Source organism: Tasmannia lanceolata, unplaced genomic scaffold, assembly GCF_043159265.1.
Source record: "Tasmannia lanceolata isolate RefF3 unplaced genomic scaffold, GAP_Taslan_0.1 ptg000003l, whole genome shotgun sequence".
NCBI classification, from domain to species: Eukaryota; Viridiplantae; Streptophyta; class Magnoliopsida; order Canellales; family Winteraceae; genus Tasmannia; species Tasmannia lanceolata.
In genome coordinates this window covers 15,528,113-15,547,220 of record NW_027518680.1, presented here as the reverse complement: position 1 = coordinate 15,547,220, position 19,108 = coordinate 15,528,113, and the positions used below count along the sequence as shown (strand labels likewise).

General features: G+C 39.0%; 1 protein-coding gene across 1 annotated transcript; it reads right to left on the bottom strand.

The window, feature by feature from the left end:
- Positions 1-211: 211 nt before the first annotated feature.
- On the bottom strand, positions 212-19,026 carry LOC143852384 (elongation factor Ts (DUF810)). Its single transcript, XM_077361769.1, has 5 exons — positions 18,361-19,026; positions 8,799-9,668; positions 7,837-8,292; positions 1,855-2,044; positions 212-1,765 (listed from the first exon to the last, which is right to left on the bottom strand). Exons 1-5 carry the CDS (start codon positions 18,841-18,843, stop codon positions 834-836), a joined length of 2,931 nt encoding a protein of 976 aa, XP_077217884.1. The 5' UTR covers positions 18,844-19,026; the 3' UTR covers positions 212-833.
- Positions 19,027-19,108: the final 82 nt, after the last annotated feature.

The window sequence follows — 19,108 nt, the reverse complement described above, 5'->3', positions numbered from 1 at the left end:
CTTCTAGAGTATGTGCCATTTTTCTTAGTTTAAGAGCAATGACCTTTTCCTCTTCTTTTTGGTCACATCACTCTCAGCCTAAAAAAGACCTAACATATGAAGTCCCTAAAAATTTAGTGCTTGATGGCCCATTTGTAGTACCATCACCATTCTCAACCTAGTAAAAAACCCATGAAGAATGAAGATTCAAGTGTTCAATAACTCAGGAAGCAAAAGATAACTCCAGTGAAATTAAGAGATTGCTACCTATACAATACATCAACAAAGGCCACCCAAATGAGTTTGCATGTCCTAATATTTACCACAATACTAATGTGAAAATGATTACATTAAAAACCACTACTGAAACTGTAAGGAAACTATTCAACCCATGTCCTATTACCTCTCCATCATATCATTTTCATCTGGTAAAGACTACATTTGAATAAAAAAAAAATAACAGAACCACAATTACTTCCAAAGAATGCTTCTAAATGGGGTAGAGTCAAGACATAACCTTCAAGGGATCCAGATGATGTGAAAGAATGATAGAAATACTCACCATTTAGTTCCTCCTTAGGGTCCCAACGCCCTAGCCCCTTGAACTAAATTCTCCACACCATCCAAATCATGAAAAATGCAAACCTACACTCGTACAAGTGTTTTTCTCTGGAACGTGGGTGGGCGCAGAAAATTCCCAAACAGGCTGAGAAAATTCCCTTAGTCACAGTAATATACTAGATATGTATATATATATATATAGAAAGAGAGAGAGAGCTACAAGCAAATCCAGCGAATGAGACTCGTTACGAAATTGGCTTCCTTCAATGTAAGGTGTAATCCTCGAAGAAGAATTACAGTTTCTTAGGCAAATTGTAAGTTTTCTTAAGGAACTTGGAAGCTGCTTCATCATTCCGATAACACAAAACACGCAGAATTGTGTTGGGCTCAGTCGGGTTCCAAATCCCAGAAGTTGGAGGCAACGGGATCTTGGATTTGGCAGTAGGCCCATAAGTCTCTAAAGTTAAGCGTCTGAACCGCTCGATTAGGCTATCGGTATCTGTACGAAAGAGAGGAAGAACATTTCTTACTTGGGTTGCAGCCTTGTCTACTAATTCCTCTGGCAACCCATCTCCATTACACAAGTATAGATCCTTAAGAATTCCAAAATCATCCTCTATTATTTGAGAATCTTGGCGAGAGAAAGCTCGTGAAGGGCCTCCCGCAAGAAGCACCAGTAAGAACCCATCAAAGGAAGCTTTCATCAGGGCTGTAATCACACGGTTACGGACTCTGTTGTGCACAGTGGCAGATATTGTTTCCAAATTTGCATCGAGTTCTTTTCGGAAAGGCTCAATTCTCGAAGAAGCGACATCTCCAACATACAAACCATCCCATAAAACTTGACTCAAGTCATGGAATATCACCTTATATGCCGTCGCCTCACTGAGCTGTTGGATCCCTTCTTGACAACCAGCTAAGGACAGTTCAAACTTGTTTTCCACCCCATTTGCAATGTCTGTGTGAGAGGACTCTGCGTTCCTCAAATAAGTAACAATTCTTTTTTCCAAGCCCTCCAACTCCATCCGAATGTGATGCAGAGTGTTCATTCGGACGCATAGCTGTGGCAAACCAAAGGACTCATCACCATTCAATGTCCCAACCTGAGATTTCCTTTTCTGAGTGCTTTGTGACTTCTCCTTTTTCTTCCATACACTTTGGAACTTTGATCCTGTGGTACATCTCGTCAATGCCGGCATGGTTGGGATGTAAGTATTCCGCGTTCCTAAAAAACCACAGCATACAATTTATCAAAGATATTTTAAGTTTTATGACCATGGATCAAGAATATATTTTGGGAGTTTTGTAGCGTACCGCAACCGGATTTTGCCTTGGATATGTAATGTTGGATGCTTCTGTCGAGGCCAATCATCAAGTCAGGAAGTAGGGCTTGATGCATTGGTATTGGGAGCAGAAAGAAAGCATCTAAAGTTTCATCTATTATCCGTAGAGCTTCGACTGCAGAGGGGGCAAAACCCTCCTTATTTGCCCTTGGATTCCAAACCTGTAAAGAGATGGTGCACCAAGTTATCTCAGAGCAATCTAAACAAATTGGCAAACAGAATTCACAGAAGTAATAGGAAATGGCAGGAAAACAGATAAAAAGCTTAGAAAAATATGCAGGAGAAGCATGAAAATCATTTTCAATTTTCTGTGAATGATATTACGCCCAACACATTGCTTTTAGTTAATAAATCAAGGGCTTCATTTGGGGGCTTGTGCGAAAGCTTTTGTAAAAATGCATTAGGGCAATTTCACAAGACAGGAGTTTTCATTTCAAATCTGATGCCACTTTCACTTCTCAGATGATAAGCAAAAACAGTGGCTGAGTTCATTGCCTGAAAAGTTCACTAACAGAATTACACAAAGACCCCTGTGAAAATGCAAAATAATGCACTTGACATATATCAACAGGGGTTTCCTCCCAGTAGCTGAGTCAAAACAGTGGCTGAGTTACTTGCCCAGGATGAAAAGAAGTTCTCCAACAGAATTACAGACTCCTATAAAAATGCAAAATGAAGCACTTCACATAATACCTCAACAGGGTTTATGATGCACTTCACATAATACCTCAACAGGGGTTTTCTCACAGTAGCTGAGTTAATTCTCCAGATGAAAAGAAGTTCCCTAACAGAATTACACAAAGACTCCTGTTAAAATGCAAAATCATGCATTTCACATAACACCTCAACAGGGGTTTTCACCCAGTGGCTGGAGAGCCTGCTGTATCAGTAGACAACAAAAATCTGGCCTGTTGTATTATTACCATTAGGTTTGGGGCAAATTTTCATAGAAAGTTGAAGAAATGTAAAACACCACTACTTTTAAAAGGACGGAGTCACGGAGGGTAAAAGAATAACCTTTTTAACTTCAACCTTAAGTCGCAGCCCCACTTTTTCAGGAGAGAACAGCCACCTCATAGCTGGTTCTAGGTTCAGAAATGACAAAAGCTAAAAATTCACAAAACTGAAGAAGGTAATCCGTAATCTTATTAGTGGTTGTTCGGACAGAAAATGTTTGGAAGATTCCTAAGCAAGACAATGCCTTGATAGACGACTCTTGTTATGCTTTAAACATATTGCATATCTACGGTCATGGTTAAATTTCCATCAAAATCGACATGATATGACTGAAATGTTTTTGTTTCCATCCCCAACGAAACATATATAGAAACCAAAATTGTAAATGTATAATACCAGTATGTGTTACATAATGATATTTATATAAATTGCATATGTGATGCAGCACCGTGAAGAGAAATTGAGGAAAGGGGAGAGAAATAGACGAAAGGGGATAGAATTAGAAGAAAATTGGGAGAAGAGACGAAAATAACCTAAAGAAGAGACGGATTTAGGGAGAGAAGAGAAGAAATCAGAAGAGAGAAGAGGAAGAATAGAGGAGAAAGAGGAGAGAAAGAGAGAGGAAATTAGATAGGAGAATCTCAATTCAATTAATCTTTCAAAGTTACAAAATAAGCTGTAAATAGGCCTATATATAGGCAAAATAAACAACCTAAAAGATAGAAACCTTCTAAAATAAGAATTCCTAAAAGACTAAACTTCCTAATTCTAAATAACATGGAAAATAAAAGCCTAAAAACTAAATAACATGGAAAATAAATCATAATGGGCTTATATGCCACTTATTGGCCTATTATCTGCATCATTTTTCCCTGCTTGAAAAGAACTAGACCTCGAGTTCTAGTCCACATGGATCAAATATGTAAACGACCCACGCAAGTAACATGAGTCGCAATCTGTCAGAAGCACTCGGGATGTCTACTGCACATGATAGCCGTGAGAGTAGCCTTAAAGACTGGTGGAACAAGAGGGAAGAAATCGCCCATGTAAAATCATAATAACACAAGCCACGTTGAAAAAGCAAACTGGCTGGAAAGAGAGCAACGTACTCAAGTAATGGCTTGTTAAGCAAGGCACTCGCCGCGGAAACATTACGGTGCTCGGTCAACTCTGTCAATGGAACAACCTCATAGGGCTCGGTCACAATATCGGCCTCTACTGTGGAAGTGTCAAGATCTCTATCTAGATGCTCGGCAATCGGTGCTCGGGAAATCTTTGACTCGTCATGCTCATTGTCGTCGGCCTCAACAATCACTGAACTAACTGGCTCCAAATCTGACATCTCGGACTCAGTATCTCCCATCATGGACTCAGTATCTGACATAATCATGGGCTCAACAACCATAATGGTCTCATCCACAAGGCCAGCCGGTTCATCATGCGGCTCTGCAGTAGTGGCAGCAAAATTCGTCGCATGTATGTAACGCTCTTGATATCTGTTTTCTGCTTCAATTTTGGCCTCTTGTGCACGACGGGCGGCGGCTTCTTGTTCACGGCGAGCTGCCTCCTCGCGTACTATCCTCTGCTCATACTAAGAAAGAGCTACTTTCGCATAAGCGTAAAGAAACTCCTCACGAACCTCCTCCCATCGACGGAATGGAGGTTCGCCTAAGCGACGACACTTCGCCTCCAAGTGTTGCAAATAACCTTGAGCTTGTCCTCTCACAGTTTTTCTGAGGCGGTAGATGGGCGCTCTGCCATCATAGTCGTAGTACACACAATATGCATCCAAAGCAGCGATCCACTGTAGACATGCATCCTCATAATAACTATAGGGAGTGCAGTTTTGAAAATATTGATCGTCGTACCAGTCAAAATATGGAACATAGGGCGGAGCCATTGGAATTGGCGTCGAAAACTAAAATCAACCGTCTGATCTGCCTGTCATGTCGAAAGAAGCACAACGCTTGTCGCGGATCTGAAATCGAACTCCTGGATAGCTCGGATCAACGGTCGGATCAAATCGGATGGACGGCCAAAGTTGGTCGTTGTAGTGTTTGCACTTGTTGGTGACTGCTGAATTTGTGCTGGATATACTTAAAAAGTTGTCACGAACAACTTTCGTGTTTATGGCGAAGCCCAATTTTGAGTGGAAAAGGCCCGAATGAGGGGAGAGATAATATGATCGAGCGAGGAGAGAGGGGCTAGAGAGCAAGTGAAGAGGAAAACAGAAGTCTATTTCTCTTCTTTTTTCTGATTTTTTTTTTTTTTGGTGTGCCGCAAGGTAAAAAGAGGGGTGTGTAATTAGGGTTTACTAAAGGAAGGGGGTGCCTCTGGGGAGAATGGGGGGGTGGGATAATAAGCACCTTTTTTTAAAAAAAAATTACTCCGGAATTTGAGCAAGCCACCGTACCACTTTTTTGTAGTGAGAATAATGTCTTTTGTGGTAACTTGCTAGGCAAGTCACCTTTTTGGTCAAAGATACCTTTATAAAGTTGCAAATATAGAGATACCTTTATGCAAAAGTAAACTTTATTTTTCTGTTTGCTATTGACCAACTTAAGTTGGCAAGTAAGATACGGCTACTGTGCTTACGACTAAAAAAAGAGTTTTCCAGTAGAGCTCCACACGCCACTTGCTTTTTCTCTTTCTCGCATATGGGTAAGACACGATTCTTGAATATCGTCAAAACTGGAAACTCCTTGAGTTTCCTTGTGCCTCACAAAATCAAGGTGTCCCTCCTCCTCACGATGGCTTGCCGGAGACTTGGATTGATGAAAAAATTCGCCAGAGAAGATGGGTACTGCAAGTGTCGTCCCGAATTTCCGGGTTGAGAAATAGAAGCTGTTTTCTGTGTTGCTGGTCCACTGCAACTGGGATTGTTTGTACGATGTAAAGTGGTGATGGGTGGCTTTGAGCAGGTTGTTAGTGGGCTGAGAGGGGGCTTAATAGGGTGGGAAGTGGCTGCAAAACAGTGGGAAGAAGGGACTGGATTCGGGTGTGGTCGGGTGCCTTTTGTGTGGAGAGAGGAGGTTCAAACAAACCAGTTTTGGTGGCTGTTAAGGGAGGATAAAGGAGGGCTGTTTTGGATGGGGTTTTAGGAAGGAGGTGGTGAAACAGTTAGGTTAAGGGTCTGTTGAAAGTGTTTTGGGTTGTCTGCATTAATGAACAAAGAACGGAAAAGGGGGAAAGTGGGTTTTGGTTTCAAGTACCGAATAACGATGGCGTGAAGGTGGTTGTTGATGGCGCACTTGAAGCCGACCACTTCTTGACGTCGTCTTCAATCGAGTAGGATGCTTGGATCTTTTAGCTCTGATACCAAATTGAGAATTGACAGCGATTCGCAACTTGATCAAATCTACGGAGACTCGGAACCTTCGCTCTTGGATCTTTGGCTTTGATACCAAATTGATGCAGCACCGTGAAGAGAAATTGAGGACAGGGGAGAGAAATAGACGAAAGGGGATAGAATTAGAAGAATAGAGGGAGAAGAGATGAAAAAAACCTGAAGAAGAGACGAATTTAGGGAGAGAAGAGAAGAAATCGGAAGAGAGAAGAAGAAGAATAGAGGAGAAAGAGGAGGAGAAGAAGAGAGGAAATTAGAGGGGAGAATCTCAATTCAATTAATCATTCAAAGTTACAAAATAAGCTTAAAGCAGCCTATATATAGGCAAATAAACAACCTAAAAGATAGAAACCTTCTAAAATAAGAATTCCTAAAAGACTAAACTTCCTAATTCTAAATAACATGGAAAATAAAAGCCTAAAAACTAAATAACATGGAAAATAAATCCTAATGGGCATATATGCCACTTATTGGCCTATTATCTGCATCAATATGAAATGTGGTGTATGTAGGGAATTTCGTCGAAATTTGTTATAAAATATTATTTTTTATTCTGTTAAAGAATTTCGTACAAAATTACTGAAATTTTGTCCTAAAAAAGGCATTTCGTGCGCTAGTACCAAATTTCGGCTGAAATTTCGGTTTCAGATAAGTCCAAAATTTTAGCCGAAACCGAAATTTAAAACCATGATTATGTATAAATATTTATATTAATTACATGTGAAATGTGGTATGTACTGAATCATTAGACATGGGAGACATCGTATGCCGGATTGCAGACATTTACCTCGTCAAGTAGTGGCGTAAATAGCCAATGGGGAGGAAACAAGCATTGGATTTACCTGGAAATTTGGAACTCACCTCATAGAATAGTGGTAAGTAGTGTTCTGTTGTAAACCTTGTAGAGTAGTGGTAGGGGTGTCATTACCAATATAGGGAGAGAGAGAGAGAGAGAGAGAGAGAGAGAGAGGCATCAATCCTAATAAATCCAAGCAAAAGTCCTTTTTGTGGTTTTCAGATTGGATTTTATAGGGAGGAGACAAGGGTGACACATCAACAGACATGCGATGGTTAACCAGGAGACATCCCTGGTGGTCTCCAGGGGTGTCAATGTTATGCTGGCAACCAAACAAGGGCTTTTGCTGACATGGCACCTAAATGCAAAGCAAAACCCCTACGACATCCCGACTTTTGTGCAAACAAACACACCCTAGGTGATCGATGTTGTTAAAATATTATCGGTTAGTTTTTACTTATGTGGCAGCTTTTGAATGTGTATTTGTGCTTATTATAGCACTTCCTGAAGTTTCGTCTTTTTTTTTTCCAGTTCTCCACATCATTATGTTTCCATAATTCTATAGGAGTTTCGCCAAAATTTCCAACCGAAACCGACAAGTTTCTATTTCCGTCGTGACTGAAACACATCGAAACAAAAACTTGGTGCCTTGCCTACCATAATCCTCAAAGAGTATGCAAGCTAATATACTGGCATCTATTGTTCTCATAGTTAAATTTTGGAATAAATTTGAGTTTCCAGAAAGAAAATTATTGGCTTTAAAGAAGAGCAGGAAAAAAAGTTAAATAGCACCACTCTCTAGATGCAAGAGAGGAAGTTAGAAGAAATTACAGAAATAGCAGCAACTAGCATACCTCCTGTTGCAAGTTACGGTCAACCCATTCCTTTAGTCTATCCACTCTTGTCTTTATCCACGTTCTTGCCAGAGTGGCAACGGCAGATTCAGCCTCATAAGGGGGCATCTCACGAATAATCGCTTTCCCACCATCCTCACTATCGACTGAATCTTCCACAGCGATCTGAACAAGATCTTTCTCCAACTTGTCCGCAGCTTTCAACACTTGTACTGCGTCAGGTGTCAGCTCTGTGACACCCGACATGAATTGTTTCAATTCATTTCCATAGCAAGTATGAAGGGTTGCAACGGCCACACCAGCGGCAAAAGGATGCCACCTCTTTAATATTGGGCTGAACACCTCATTTTCCTTACTTGCTAGATCACCAATGTCTTTTGCAAGGATGGAAAGAACTGGAGTAGGAATTGGCTGGTTTTTAGATGAACGCCTGCTTGAGTCGGCTTTCTCCATTCTCTGCCAAGAGACAGATCAAACCGATCAGTGGGTCATAATTCCAACACACTTCGGCACGTATTACTAACAAAAGCATGCATAAACACAATTTTGTAAGGGAGATCATGCAGCCTGTGTCACAAATATCGTTCTTGGGAATTTCTAGGCAAGGGAAAATCTCGGGATATTTTTAAAAAAAAATTCATTTTTTTCGGGTTTATATCGGAAAAATATCAGTAAAAATAAATTAATTTGCAAATATAAAATATCAGATATATATACACTTTTTTTAATTCAGAATTAGGGTTAGGTCGAAGGTTTTAGGATGTTTGAGAGATTTTCAGGGTGAATGAAAAGTTCAAGATATTTTTCTAAAGTCAACTCCCCAATTTATCGTGACAAAATCGCGAGAAATTCAATTTCTAACAATAAAACCGTATTTTTATCGTTTCATCAAAATATCACGATTCTCTCAATTTCTCACCGACATTGATGCCATAGCATGCAGGAGATAAAGGGGGACTTGCCTGGGCAAACGCAGTGCGTAGTGATGACCTGATATAAGTGTCAGTCCTGTTACGAGCTACATCAACTTCTTCTTTCCTTCTGCGGCGATACTCATGAGAAATATCTTCTACTAATATCTTTGCAGAAGATACGCCCAAAGAAACAATACTCTCCATTGAATCAATATTACTAGGACTAAATGTGTCATGGTAGGCGAGAAGCCGTTTTTCTGCCCAACCCAAGATTGAACTCAATGTTGAACTCAGTATCTTAGCATAAACCGGATCTTTTGTCGCCTTTGCATCTTTTGCGACTTCTGCCAACTGATTATCAGCTGCGGAAAGCAAGTCGGTTTCAACTTGACCAGTCGCGACAAAACGGTGAAATAAAACCCATGAGAAGCAAAGGTTATGAAGCATCTGATTTACTCCCAATATGGTCCAAGTCTTCTTAATTAGTTCTATAACCTCGTCGACCTCCTCGATAATTGATGTTTCTTCAATGCTATCAAAACAAGCCTCTAGAAGCATCTGGTAGAGTCGGAGATTTAGTGGATACCCATCGGCCCAGTGGCAGCCATCGGATACCGATCCATCGGTTGATCTGAAAGCAAGAGACATTACAGCGCTGCGCAAGACTTGCATTGACTCGGAATTCCTTCCGGTTTCTATTGGTCTCTCGAAGGCTTCACGTATAATTTGCCGAAGACGTAGTGAGGCGGGATTTGACTTTTCTAATGGCAGAAGAGGATGAAGGAGGAGTCCAGCCTCAAGAATTTTCAGATTTCTTATCTGCCAGGCTTCATATTCTTGCTGGTTGGGAAAATCTGACGCCTTGAATTGTTGTAATAGCTCTAACGGCAAAACCATTGAATCAATGCTTCTTCCAAGCTGTGGGAAGCATAAAAAAGAAGCCAACAATCAATTATAATGAAATTCATACCCAGACTACATCTAGAAAATATTCAGCTCCAAAATTGTAGTTCCAAAAGGAGAGTCGGATGTCCAGCATATAGTGGGACACACCAGGTATGGGGTGGAGTTGCCACACACACACACACACACACATATATATATATAAAGCAGTGAAAAAAATAACATGACTTGGAACCAATCAGCAAGATATGATGTAGCAAGTTTATGAGGAAGAGGAAAGGACAAAACAAGAATGCATCTCATAAAAGAATCCACAACGATAAGAATATGGAAGCCAAAGGATTAAAATTAGCACTAGAAAACTTCAAACAGCCAGCAAAATATTCATCAAAAATCATTCTTAGGTAGCACACAATGAAATTTATTGGACACTTGCACAGAATTAAGAGCAGGAGAATCAATATGTAAGTTACAATCATAGGTATCAAAAACAGTAAAGGCATTTTAACAGAAGTTAAAACTACAGGTTTTGTATAGCTTGGGTCCAAATAATAGATGTATCAAAAAAAAAAAAAAATAGATAGACATACATGGATACGGGGAATGCTATTTCCACCCGCTTTGCAGCACTTCCACTCCCTTGCAGCTGCCTTTTTTGTTATTTTTTTTCTGAATGGCAAAAATGCCCACCGTATTTTTCTTCTTCTCTTGACATTGAAAATCTCACAGGCGTGATTCTTTTGCTGTGAGAAAATAGTTTTCCTTTTCCTTTGCCATTGCCTGGATTTCCAACCATTTCATGATTTCATTTGGCCTTCTTCCAACCAGATTCGCGGTGCCATTTCATGATTTCATTTTTTTTTGGTTTATCAGATCTTGATTTTTGATGAACCTCACTTCTTTTTCAAGAATTCATGGAATAACGAATTGGGGAAGAAGGCATATGATTGCACTGGCCACAAGAAAAGACCTCATGGCAGTCAATATGGATCCTCACCACCCCTCAATGCATGGTGTTCTAAGTTACAAGAATAAAAGGGTAAAGAGGCATTTTCTGCAAGACCTATAAAGGGAAATAAGACAGTTTTTTTATGCAGCAGAACTAGCGATAAAAATCTAATGCAACCCGCAGTAAAATATCTTCATCTACGCCAATGATTGGCTTAAGGATGGTTCTTGCAGGTAAGTTCTACCACTTCTAGTAGCCATGGTAAAACCTAGGTTCTGATCTTCCCGTTCAAATCAATGGTCATTCTAACCTAGGCTCTGATACGAAACTGACACAGGACGGGCATGTAAAGATCATTATACATGCAGCTCTGCTACCAAGTTGATGCAGGATGAATCTATGGAAGGGATGTTACAGGAGAAACTGATGGGTGAAATTAGGATTTTGGATCTGTTGAAGTACATAAATGACAGCACTAACAGCTTAAGCTTTTGGAGTAATTGGTTGTTTAACATGGTATCAAAGCTATTGCTTCATGGGCTCACGGCATGTCCTAGGTTCAAAATCCAACAACTCCTTGATATTAAAAATCCCAACGTGCGACCAACCCAAAAAAAGAGGGCCCATGCATGAGGGGGAGTGTTGAAGTATATAAATAACAACACCAACTCTAACAGCTTAAGCTTTTGGAGTCATTGATTGTTTCACACGATCCTAAAATGTGTGATTAGATTGAAAAAAATATTTCCACTAGGTTTAGGATAGGTTTAGAAGGGTGCATATGTATGCCAAGAATGTGTAGACCTGTGCCAAGAAGATGCAGACGTATGCCAGGAAGGTGCAACCAAGGGTTTTTGGTGAGAGGATTAAGAATAATATGATTAAAAACTGAAAATAAAGATGATTAAAGCAAGAAATTAAATAGAAAGGCAAAAAAGAAATAAAGAAAGGGACAATTACCCAATAGGGTCTTCTCCTTGGCAAGGGTTCATCCAAGCTTAGATGCAAATCTTCAATCTTCTATTATGTGTTGTATTCTCAAAAGTGGCCAAAGGAATTGCATTGATAGACAAATAAAACTTGGACTCCAAGACTTAATTCAGTAATTCTAGTAGAACCCAAATACCAACTTAATTAGATATCATAAAACAACTAAGAAAAAATATCTCTACAAACTACAACTCCTAATCAAAACCAAACGGATAGGGGACTTACTATTTTTAGTAAACCTAAACTTACTTTTTAGTAAACCCAACTTATTTTTTAGTAAACAAGAGTTTACTATATTTAACGAACTTACTGTATTTAGTAAATAGTAATTGATAGGCCACCCCAAAAGTACTTTAATGCCCTGCCTAATTGACATTGACACTCCTTCTACAACCTAAGACGCTTAAAAGTACATGACATAGGATGGTCCACATTAGCAAGATATATCTGAAAACAAACAAACAAGAAGTCTGGGATAATAAACACATGGGAAGCAGTATGCAGAAGCGAAACATAGCATAAAGACAGGTATAACCAGTTCCACCTACAGTTTTCCATCCCTCGCAGTAGATTTTAGCAAGTACTGACAGAGAAGATGTTGTAAAAGGAGCTGAAAATATTTCATTCTGCTGCCTTCTTTTCTCATCTTCTAGAGCCTTAGAGACTCAATAGTATATTTTTTCTTGGTTAGCAAACCATTTATGTTCTAAATGACTTCAGATTTTTCCTAAATCTCGGCAAAAAAATGAGGTGGAAAAAAAAATTACCAGGTCCATTGAATTTCAAGTATTCAATTTTAACAATAAGATACAGAGATTTATTGCACATTTAAAATTTCACAGAAAGACAATTTATCTTAGAGAGGTCTTTGAAAAAAATTGGGAAAACGTCAATGGATGGTGGCGTATTTGTCAAAGATGGGAAATAAGACGTGGGTTTTTTCGCAACAGTGATAAAAATCTAATGTAACCCGCAGTAAAATTATCTTCAGGATGAACCTTGCAGAGTCGCATTGCTCCTGCTGCTTTGATGGACTAAAAAAATAAGGGAGATTTACATGAAGAAGAAAAAATTAAAAAAAAGGGTACCTTCAGTCATTTGAGAAAAGTGATAAAAATTAAAAAAGGCACGTGAAAGGGGATGAAAAAGGCATGTGTGTGTGTGTGCGCCCCTTTCAAATAGAAAGGGTTGGAAAAGCAAAATGACCTGTATTGCATCTAAAAGATTCACACGTTTCAGGCATCATTATCTGAATGTAAACAAAGAAAAGGGATAAAATCATTATAGAAAATATAAAACAGGTTTTCAACAGGTCAAGTCGTTAATTTTACCAGTTACTTCAAAAACGTTGTAGATATAATATATATGTGTGTGTGGAGAGAGAGAGAGCTGAGGGTGTGTTCGGCAACCCTGAAGTGGGGCCACAAACATAGGGGGGGGGGGGGCGCACACTGTTTGGATGATCCAAAGCACTCATTTGATAGTCCCTCACATAGATAGGGTATGCCCAAAAAAACAGCTTCATAGGATCATCCTAACCCTTCCATTTGTGGAGGTTAAAAATGGGTGGATTTATGGAGGTTTATACCCGTCCATTTTAACCTCCACAAATGGAAGGGTTAGGATGATCCTATGAAGTTGATTTTTTTGGGCATACCCTATCATATGAGGGCCTATCAAATGAGTGCTTTGGACCATCCAAACAATGTGGGGCCCCCTATGTTTGTGAGCTCTAGCTCATATAAGCTTATATGAGCTCTAGCTCACAAAAACTTTTCCCTATATGTATATGGGATTTGCTAGAGTCCATCGCAGAAGGCATTTTGCGGATAGCCTGTTGCATGTGGGAGCAACCACCTCGTAAATGAAGACAAAATCTGCTGAAAAGTGAGCCTGTGTGGCTGCTCCCACATGCAACAAGCCATCCGCAAAATGCCTTCTGCGATGGACGTAACTGTTTGTGCGCAATAGCTCAGATAACTTATCTGCGCAAGAGCTCAAAAAACCATGTGGGCCCACATTGTTTGGATGATCCAAAGCATTCATTTGGATGGTCCAAAGATAGATAGGGTGTAGCCAAAAAATCAGCTCCGTTAAAATACATAGATAGGGTGTAGCCAAAAGAATCAGCTCCATCCCTTTTAACCTCCACAAATCGAAGGGTTAGGATGATCCTATGGAGCTGATTTTTTGTGCACACCCTGTCTATCTTTGGACCATCCAAATGAATGCTTTGGATCATCCAAACAATGTGGGCCCACATGGTTTTTTGAGGGACTGCTCAGGTAACACGCAGAAACGGTATATGCGCGCGCGCGCGAGAGAGAGAGAGAGAGAGAGAGAGAGAGAGAGAGAGAGAGAGAGCAAACGAATACAACATTTTCAAAAGAAAATGTCTTTCTTTTATTAATTAATTTTTTAAATGATAACATATCTTTATTAAGAACGAAAGCAAAAAGAGTATAAGAAAAAGCAAACATGGTCGCAATCGATGAAGTGCGAAAGGAAAAGAAAAAAAAAATTTAAGGTAGAAAAAAAATGCTTAAAGCTAAATACACCATGAATAGGAAAATGCTGGCCCACTACTAATATATCCATCCCACTCATCCATACCCAAGGAATCAACTTAAAAAATTGGCCACCATGTAATCTGTTACTGTGTTAACAAGTAACAATAATCAAAGTAATATAATAGGTCGTTAACTGTTCAAAAATTGGTATGAAATCGTTTAAAAGATATCAGGTTTCTATGTTACTTGGACAAAATAACACAAGATACTGGTGGTAGAAAATAATGATAACTATATGGATATTTTTGGACAAGGATTGGCATATTCTGCATTTCTTGGGGGATCAATATATACATGCTCTTAAAAATAGAGAAAACAGACCTAAAGAAATTCACTGATTTTTTCTTGCATCCAGTGCAAGTGTGCAAAAAAAATTTATTTGCCTTCAACTTCATAGGATCACATAAGGGTTACCTGACGAAATCTCCAACCAATTAGTTCAGATAAAAAATAAACTGGTTTGTTTTAGACAATAATGGGAGGTGACAAACACTGAGCCTGAAAACACAACCCTCTAACATGTCCGTATAGTCAAATGATGATAGTGAAAGGCATCATTAGTACTAAACATAGAAACGGATATATATAAACACACACACACACACACACACACACACACACACACAGACACACAGATATATATATATATATATATATATATATATATATATATATATATATAGAGGAAAGTGAAGCTACACCGCCGGTGTAGCTAACTTAGCTACACCGCCGGCTTAAAATACAATGGGCCCACATTGTTTTGGTGATCCAAACCATTCATTTGATTGGCCCTCACATAGATAGGGTGTCTACCAAAAATCAGCTCCATACGATCATCCTAACCCTACGATTTGTGGAGGCAAAAATGAACGTGTAAAAACCTTCACAAATTTGTCCATTTTTGCCTCCACAGTTTGAAGGGTTGGGATGATCCTATGGAGCTGATTTTTGGTGGACACCCTATCTATGTGAGGGCCAATCAAATGAATGGTTTGGATCACCAAAACAATGTGGGCCCATTGTATTTTAAGCCGGCGGTGTAGCTAAGTTAGCTACACCGGCGGTGTAGCTTCACTTTCCTCATATATATATATATATATATATATATATATATATATATATATATATATATATATATATATATATATGAGGAAACTGTTGGTGAGCTTAAGCGCACCAAACTTATGGTGCGCTTAAGCTCCCCAATCACATGGGTCCCACATGTTCTGAGGTGATCCAAACCAATCATTTGCAAGGCCTTATCATAGATAGGGGGTGTACCAAAAGTCAGCTCCATAGGATCATCCTAACCCCTCCATTTGTGGAGGACAAAAATGGGGCAGATTTGTGTCTGTCCATTTTTGTCCTCCACAAATGGAGGGGTTAGGATGATCCTATGGAGCTGATTTTTGGTACACCCTCCCCCCCCGCCCATCCATGTAAGGGACTTTCAAATGAATGCTTTGGATCATCCTAACAAAGTGGGGCCCCATGTGATTGGGCGCTTAAGCTCACCATAAGTTTGGTGAGCTTAAGCGCACCAACAGTTTCCTCTATATATATATACATAAGTATTCAGAACTATACAAACTATATATAATGTGATTTGCTAGGGTCCATCGCAAAAGGCTTTTCGTGGCTTGTCTGTCGCACGTCAGATCAGCCACCTCATGAATGGAGACAAAAGCTGTTTTCTTCATTCACGAAGTGGATAGTCTGACGTGAGACAGACCAGCCGCGAAATGCCTTTTGCGATGGACGCTAGCAATTCCCATAGATAATATAGCAAAAAAGTTCTGGGACGGTACTGTCCAAATTGATTTAGACATGTGTGGCCCCACTGCAGGTGATGGTGTTAGTTGATCCAGTATGCCACCACGAATCCAATACACTTTTTTTTTTTTGAAATGGACCACGAATCCAATACATTGTTGCCAGTCCAACAATGATGGGATGATCCAGTGATTCCTTTTAGGGTTTCACCAAGAAGAGTTTAGCCGACCGAGTATTTCAGATTTTATGTAATGGATGGGAGATCCTTTCAGTATGGAATTTACCGATAGTGCTGCCTGGCGGTAGCCCATTAGATCAACAGTTCCCTTTATCCAACATGTCCTCCATGTGTACACTGCCCCCCATCCTCCCCACCCAAATTGACTCCCACTAAGGATAAACTAGATTTTTTCATGAACCTTTTTCAAGGTATGCATGGCATATGGGTGTATGACACAACAATCTTGTTATAAAGCCAGATACTTTATAACTTTGTAGAAGAAGCATAAGCCAACTTAGCAACAACTGAGAAACTTCTCAGGTACATGATTATAATGTAATTTCCAATGTATTTAGGATCATTTGAGATACCAAGAAATCTCCAGCTAAAACAACCAAAATTCAAACTGATGCAGATAAAGTGATCCCAGAGACCCCCACAAGCACCAACCCTACTCCATTATAGACTTTACAGAATATCGAAGAAGAAAAATGACTCAAAATAGAGCCTTACTGATGATGTAATCATGGAATCATGCTACTAACTACTAATCAGTGGGGCCCACCATGATCGGTTTGAACCAAATTTCAGGAGCAGGAATGCCTATATTTTAAGAGTTGTGATTATTTTTTCAGATTCTGTACACGTTTCTAGATAGAATTCTGAATGTAATTGGGCAGAGATTTCAATGTACTGTTAGTACAAAGTTTATAAGTCTTATTATGGTTGGATTTAGTATGCCTAGTAATTTACCATGTAAACCTGAAGACTTCCTAGAAATCAAACTTCATAAGGCTTGCTGCTAGAGGTTGAATGAATAGTTTTATGGCATATTTTATTCAATTCTTCTAGGTGCTAAATCACAAACTGCATGAAATTCAAAATGAAATGTGGCACAATCAATTCTAAAGATTAAAAATAAAATGCAGTAAATCAATCAAATCAAGCTAAAAGTCAATGAAAGATCCAGTTAACAATCAAAACAACCACGGGCATTGAGCATAACCAATGGCGGAGCCAGGATCAGGATTTATACATGAGAGAGAGGAGAGGAGAGGGGGGGGGGGTGGTGTGGGCAGGCTTCAAGTTTTAAAGGGGGCTGGGCCCAATTGAGTTGGGCCTACTAAGGAGTTTGGCCCAACTCAACAGGGGCAGCTTCCCCCCTTACGCGACATGTAGCTCCGCCCCTAAGCATAACCAGTGATCTAGAAAATCCGAAATGACCATCGAGTATACCATCACATGCCATTATATATATATATATATATATATATAATGGGTTTCTGATCGCAATCACATACCCTTTACCCCTCAAAAATAAAATATAAGCGCAAAAAAAAAACAGCATAACATAGTGTCACACATGAATCAAGAATACCATCATCCACAACCTAGAAAACTAACATTAAATAAAATTGACAATTAAAACATGAGGAACGAAAAATAATTGTGCCGATTATGTATCTCAAAAAAAAATTATGCCACTTAAAAATAAAATATAAGCGCAAAAAAAAAAAACAGCATAACATAGTGTCACACATGAATCAAGAATACCATCATCCACAACCTAGAAAACTAACATTAAATAAAATCGACAATTAAAACATGAGGAACGAAAAATAACTGTGCCGATTATGTATCTCAAAAAAAAAATTATATCAATTAGAAATCAATCAAAAGAATGATGATATATAACCAAAAATACCACCAAAAAGAAATGAGAAAAACAAAAACTAAGAAAGGAAAACAGCAGATCAAATTAATATTCAATAAATCAATAATACAAATCATGAAAAAGACAAACAAAATAAGACAATATAAAACAGCATAAATGATGATCCAAATTCATTAATAATAATAACTGAAATCAAGCCATAAGATCAACCTCAAACCTTGAAAAATCATTAGATCTAAAACAATACAAAACAGCATAAATGGTGACCGAAATTCATTAATAACAATGATAACTAAAATCAAGCCATAAAATCAACCTCAAACCTTGAAAAATCATCCGATCAAAATACACTTTTAACAAACAAATGATAAAATTCACAACCCAATACCCAAATTCATTAATAATAAAATCAAGCCATAAAATCAACATCAAACCATGAAAAATCATCAGATCAAAAAACTCTTTTAACAAACAAAAGCTAAAATTCAAAACCCAATATCCAAAAAAAAAACTAACCCAATTCAGCTCACCTGCCCAGCTGCAATCCTCAATAAAGCTCTTCGGATTCGCGAATCGGTCTGCTCCAAAACCCTCATCTGAACTCTCATAAGCTCCCCAACAGTCACAGGCTTCTTCGATTTCGAAGGACTGTTGTCCTTCGAAGGACTCTTCTTCGAAGATCTCAACCCTAAAGCCTTCTTCATCTTACTCGCGGCCGTCGAGGTTAGAGATCTCTGTAGAGAAGGTGAAACTGAAGAAGGAGAAGATGATAAAGTTGGGGATTTCTCAACTTTCTCTCTATCAGATTGTGGAATATAAGTCAAGGGTTTTCCACCAGATGATCTACAAGCCCCAACAAAGATCTCATATGCTGTTTCTCTCAGCTCTGAGTCTGATAAATCACAACCCAATTCTCCAAAAGGGGAGGGGAGATCTGAAATGGGGAATCCGGCACTACCCATCTCTCTTTTTGATTCCCCAAGCCCTCCTCTGTCTCTGAAAAGAAGGGCCATTGTTAGGGTTTTCAGAGACTGTGATTTATGAGATGGTTTTTTCTTTTTTTCTTTTTTTGGATACTCTTTGCAGAGATGGGGAAGGGGGTGAAAATGGGTTGTTCTTTCTATTTGAAGGAAATCTTCTTGTTGGGTAGGTTGATTAATGAGATGGGTAATGTGAATGGAGAGGCAAAAAAGATAAGCAAAGAAAAAGGTGGGTTTTAAGGGGAAAAAGGAAAGAGAGAGAAATATAAAAGACAAGCTTTCAATAACAAATTCACAA